Genomic DNA, 5515 nt, shown 5'->3' with positions numbered 1-5515 from the left:
AAATTGCAATTCGTTCTCGTTTTCGTTCGATTCAAGAGAATCGATTTGTAAGATTCCGATTGGAAAACGAAGATAGCGAGAGCGAAGAAGATTGAAGAGCTTGCAGCGGTTACAGCGATGATGGTTTGACATGATTTTAGTTTAAAACTAACTACTAAAATAATTAACCATACATAATACTCTGAAATTTATCCCTAATCAATAAAATAAAATAAAATTCAATCAATCAAAATTAAAAGCGTGATAAAAAAAATCTGAGAGGTGCGCTAGAAATCTAAAAAAAAAAAAAAAAACCTGGAGGGGTGCGCTAGAAATTGGGGGGCTAGAAATTGGGGGGCTAGAAAATGGGGGGGGGGCGCGTAGCAATTGGGGGGCGCGCGTAGCAATATGGGGGCGCGCTAGAAATTGGGGCTAGAAAATGGGGGGGGGCGTATAGCAGTTGGGGGCGCGCGTAGCAATATGGGGGGCGCGCATAGCAATTATGCATGGTGCATAAGCTTGGGCTTATGCACCTTAACCGAACCCGATAACGATGATTGACGCAATTCAATGATTTTTGCTATATTTTGTAATACAGTATCTTCAGTTATAGAAAAAGGTTTGGTGTAATTTATGAAATATGACATCCTATTTTTTTTTTTTAAATAAAAATCATTATTGAATTGAAAATCAAATTTTCTAATTAAAATAATCATTATTCTTCTATTTATCTTATCTCTTGTTAATGCTATTTCTGGTTGTCTTTCTCTCTTTCTTTTTTTAAGTTCTATATTTATGCTCAAGTTTTTTTAGTTAAGTTCAAACATTTGTTTTGTTGGTCAAGTTCTATAGTTAATAATTAAGCTCATTGAAACAGGAAATGGGCCCGCACAATGAGTCCAAAGGCGAGATTGGAATCGAAATCGATATAAATGTGAAGAGAAGGAGGTGAAGAAGTTGATCATTGAATTGATGGCGGGAGATAAAGGAAAGAAGACGAGTCAAAAGGTGTTATTTGGAGTTGAAGAAAGCTAAGAAGATCATATAGTCCATGTGGTTGTTCATAACAACTTAGACAAAGTTATAAAGAAGGTTTTGCTTAAACAATATTTGTATTAAAAATAAATACAAGTACAAAAGTTAAAATAGTATTCTGTCTATTGGACCGCCTAATCTGATTCAAGGGTGGCATCATGTGGAGGCCATTTAAAATATGGTTAGAGATCGACTAACTTAAGAGATCATGTATTGGAGATGCTCTAACCAACAATTAAGAGATCATGTATTGGAGATGCTCTAACCAACAATAATGCTATATATAAATCCCTAAGTATTCCTTATTGCCGCAAACCCTAGTTTTCTCGAGCTCAGCGGCTCCTCACTCTTTCTCTTAGAAATTATTTTGATTCATCTTTTTTGTTTTGCATAGATAAACAATTCTGCAGTTTAATTTTTCATACTTCCACGACTATTTCGTACTATTAGCCTTTCAATTGTTTCCTTGGTTTTAATTTTTATATATTGTCTTCTTTGCATATTTTTACTATATATTATGAGATTAATTTCTTCATCTATTGATGTGTGTTCTTCTAATTTATATGATGTTGAGTGATGATAAAGAATCAACTCAAACACACCAATTTATAACAAAACAAATTTATAAGTTTAACACAATTATTTTGATGCTTTCTTTTAATCTTTTTATTATACCTGTATATAATGTACTAACCTTTAAAACATACTATCCTTCTTCACTCAAACTCAGTTAAGTTATTAAAATATATGTATCCACAAACAATTCATAAATTTATTTATTAAACAACTTTGTTTCTTTCTATTTTCTTTTTTATGGTCAACAAGAGTGTATTAGGATTTGAGTTTTCCCACAAAAGACCGTGTGGATTTTCAACAATCTTTTAAGGAGGTCAAATTTCAGTGTTCACCGTACCTCTAAAGATGACGATTTAAGCAAACATGTAATTCATAACAACGAATGTTATAAACGCAAGTTTCATGCTAATGTTTGGGGGACAACGTTATTCCATTACAAGGTGTCATGGACAAGAAGAATGTTCGTACTTCTTTTCTAGTCTTATCACCAGGAACTGTCTACAGATATTAATCAGTTGCTTGTGATTGCAGGAAGCTACCATTTTCGTTATTAAGAAACGGTCCTTGAAGCTGCGAGATCGAGAATTGATGCTCAGTCATGCCAAAGCATATATTTTCATACATATTGGTTAGTGATCAAACTCTAAATTAGGGGTGGCAATTCTATCCATCAATCCATCCGAAGTAAGAAACTAGTTAAATGGATCATTACTTAATGGTAACTCCTCCGTTCATTTTTATGTGTAGTTTGAAAATCGTGCGTACTATTCATATAACATATTTTGACCATAATTTTTATTGATATATATAAAAACAAATAAGACTGCAAATACAATTTCTTGTCACTAGATGCATGATTATTCATATTGAACTCAAATAACATAATACATAACCAACAGCACTCACTAGAGGTATTATTTTTGCTTGCTTGACGATGAAACAAATTAAATATGATGGATGAATACAAAGCCACATTTCATAGAATAAAGCACTTAATTAAATCTAATGTTGTTTAAGCAAGACCTCTTTAATAACTTTGTCCAAGTTCATGTATGAGCAACCACCTTGACTAGTGTTTTCCTCAGCCTTTTTCTTCAACTCCATGGCATTTTGCTTCATCTTCTTTGCTTTCTCTCCCACCATCAATTCATTGATCGACTTCCCCAAATTCTCTCTCTTCACATTAGGATCGATTTCAATTCCAGTCTCCCAGATATTACAGATGAATTTACAGTTTGTTGGTTGATCAGCACAGAATGGCCAACACAACATTGGAACTCCAGCACATATGCTTTCAATGACCGAGTTCCATCCGCAATGAGTCAAGAATCCACCAATTGAAGGGTGGTTCAGTACTTTCTCTTGGGGACACCAGCTTGCGATGAATCCTCTATTTGAAATTTCATTCTGAAAAACAGATGACAAAATAAAGGACCCACTAGTGATAAGATCGGGCCTAACGATCCACAAAAAGGGTTTCATGCTATTGGCCAAACCCCAAGCAAACTCTTCTAGTTGCTCTTGACTTAAAACTATAATGCTGCCGAAATTCACATAAACAACCGATCCAGGGTCCTTAGATTCAAGCCATTCAAGACACTTGGTATCTTCTTTCCAAAGATTGGAACCTAAAGAAACCAAATTATTTTGTGGAATTTGATTTAAAAATGAAGATAAAGGGCCAATGGTATATATTGAAGGGAACACAGAATTGAGTTGATTCATTACATCACTCTCAAGTTCATTGTAACTGTTTATAATAATTGACGAGGCTTTGTGGAATCGATCTGCCGATTCAATGATAAATTCTACCTTAGTATCATTTGGATCTGTTGTCCTTATATAGTCTGGGATATCCTTTAGTCGAAAGTTTTCCCATCCTGGAATACAATCTACTTTGGTGTCTAAATATCCATTTGTCAAATAACTGTCATCTGTTTCACATAAATATATACAAAAGTCATCATATGGCATATATATAATTAATGTATTTGATTTCATAGTTTATACATATATAACCTAAAAATTATGATAAAAAATGGTTACCTTTGAATGGTATTACACCTTTTTCCACCAATGTTCGAAAGTGATAAGCGGCATAAACGCCAGCTGCACTAGCAGGTGAATAGAGAAGAATTGGAAGTGCATGTTCTTCAGCAGCTTGTATAGTAAATGGCATGAAAATATCAGAAACAATACAAGTGACTGGTAGTGTAACACCAGCAATGGCAGAGTCATGAAATTTTGTAAGAAGTTTAGAAAATGGACGAAGGAAGTTCTTTCTTATTGATTGACGGAGTGATTCTTCGTTCTGAGTAACATCACCATTACCATCTACTTCTGTTAGACCATCTGGTATAGTCTCAAAGCTAAAGCCATCGAAACCATCAAGAGAATTAGAATCCATTGATTTGAGCAAGCGTTTGTGATTGTATTCAGTGTTGACAAAGGTTATGTGAAAGCCTTTAAAATGAAGAAGCTTTGCTAGTTTGAACAATGAATTGATATGACCTTGTACTGGAAATGGAATCAACACAGCATGTGGCTTTTTCTCTGCTAAATTATCCATATTTCAATTTTTCTTGTGCAATGTAAATTAAACAGTCATGTGTGTCTTAATATATAGGCGTATCTGATCCTAAATATAAGAGAAATTTTATTGTACCGTATTAGTCAAATTAAATATTAATTAGTTGAATATAGAAATAGAAATATTAATTAAATGTGAGTCAATATTATTGTACTGTATTAGTCAAATTAAATATTATGTAATTGAATATAGAAATAATAATTAAATGTGAGTAAATATTATTACTATTCTACTATTAATAAAAGATATGATTAAAAAAAATTAAAATACCAGCCTTTAGTCAAAAAAAAATTCTTTAGTCAAATATAATATGAATTAATTGACTGAAAATAAAATATTTATTTATTTAATATTAAAAAATTTACTACCTATTATGTTTAAATTAATATTTATAAAGAAGTGATTTATATTTAATACTAGAATATATATATATATATATATATATATATATATATATAGGGGAGGGATCAAATTACACCGGTGTAACATTTGAGTAATGTTACACCGCTCAATAACGCTTTAACGAATACAAATTTTATAAAATCCACCATTTGATTGAAAGTTTATATCGTATAGATCATTCATGTTAAATTTTACAAAATTTTAAAATCGTTTGATATGTTATTGACACCGATCAAGATTAATGGTTTATACCTTTTTATTGAATATCGTTAATCTTGATTCATCACAATAGCATATCAAACGATTTTAGATTTTTATAAAACTTAACATAAATGATCTATACGATATAAAATTTCAATCCAACGGTGCATTTTTTTTAATTATGAAATTAAATGTTTCATTAATTCATATAAATTCATATTTTCAATTTTTGTAAGAAAAAATCATATATTCAATTAAATGTGGCAAAAATAGTAGTTTTTTTAGGTTTCATTTCATGTTGCTAAGTGTTGTCAAAAAAAAAAAATCATGTTGCTAAGTGTTGATTATGCATATTTTTCCATAAAAAGTGGTCAGTATACTTAAGTATGCAGAAATATTTTGGACAAAATCGATGAACCCAAAAAATCAAATCAAAGTGAAAATTACTCGATCTTTTTTTACTTTAAGTCAAAAAATTAACTAAACAAAAAAAACTAAACTGAATTTGTTTGTTTTTTTTTTTATTTTAATTAACCAAGGAACTGCACCAATAAATTTATTAAGCTTACGAATTTCACTTTGACTTTGCCTACGAGGTAACACTCAAACAATACGAGTTAACATGCTCATGTTTCAGATTCAATAAAACAATATGTGTCAACAACCTAAAATTTATCATTCTCTTCATCATTAAGTTCAACAAAACCATCATTCTTCTCTTCATGCTTCAAA

General features: G+C 31.2%; 1 protein-coding gene across 1 annotated transcript; it reads right to left on the bottom strand.

The window, feature by feature from the left end:
* Positions 1-2479: 2479 nt before the first annotated feature.
* On the bottom strand, positions 2480-4180 carry LOC123906973 (7-deoxyloganetin glucosyltransferase-like). Its single transcript, XM_045957007.1, has 2 exons — positions 3637-4180; positions 2480-3524 (listed from the first exon to the last, which is right to left on the bottom strand). Exons 1-2 carry the CDS (start codon positions 4157-4159, stop codon positions 2593-2595), a joined length of 1455 nt encoding a protein of 484 aa, XP_045812963.1. The 5' UTR covers positions 4160-4180; the 3' UTR covers positions 2480-2592.
* Positions 4181-5515: the final 1335 nt, after the last annotated feature.

This window comes from Trifolium pratense, linkage group LG2, assembly GCF_020283565.1.
Source record: "Trifolium pratense cultivar HEN17-A07 linkage group LG2, ARS_RC_1.1, whole genome shotgun sequence".
NCBI lineage: Eukaryota > Viridiplantae > Streptophyta > Magnoliopsida > Fabales > Fabaceae > Trifolium > Trifolium pratense.
Note: the sequence above shows the minus strand (reverse complement) of the source record. Positions and strands in the feature narration are given on the sequence as shown.

What these genes read in the sequence shown, in the direction of transcription:
- LOC123906973 (XM_045957007.1), bottom strand. Translation starts at nt 4,159, where the DNA reads ATGGATAATTTAGCAGAGAAAAAGCCACATGCTGTGTTGATTCCATTT. An exon ending in AGGTGTAATACCATTCAAAG is followed by an intron (nt 3,525 to 3,636) that starts GTAACCATTTTT and finishes TATGTGAAACAG; the next exon opens with ATGACAGTTATTTGACAAAT.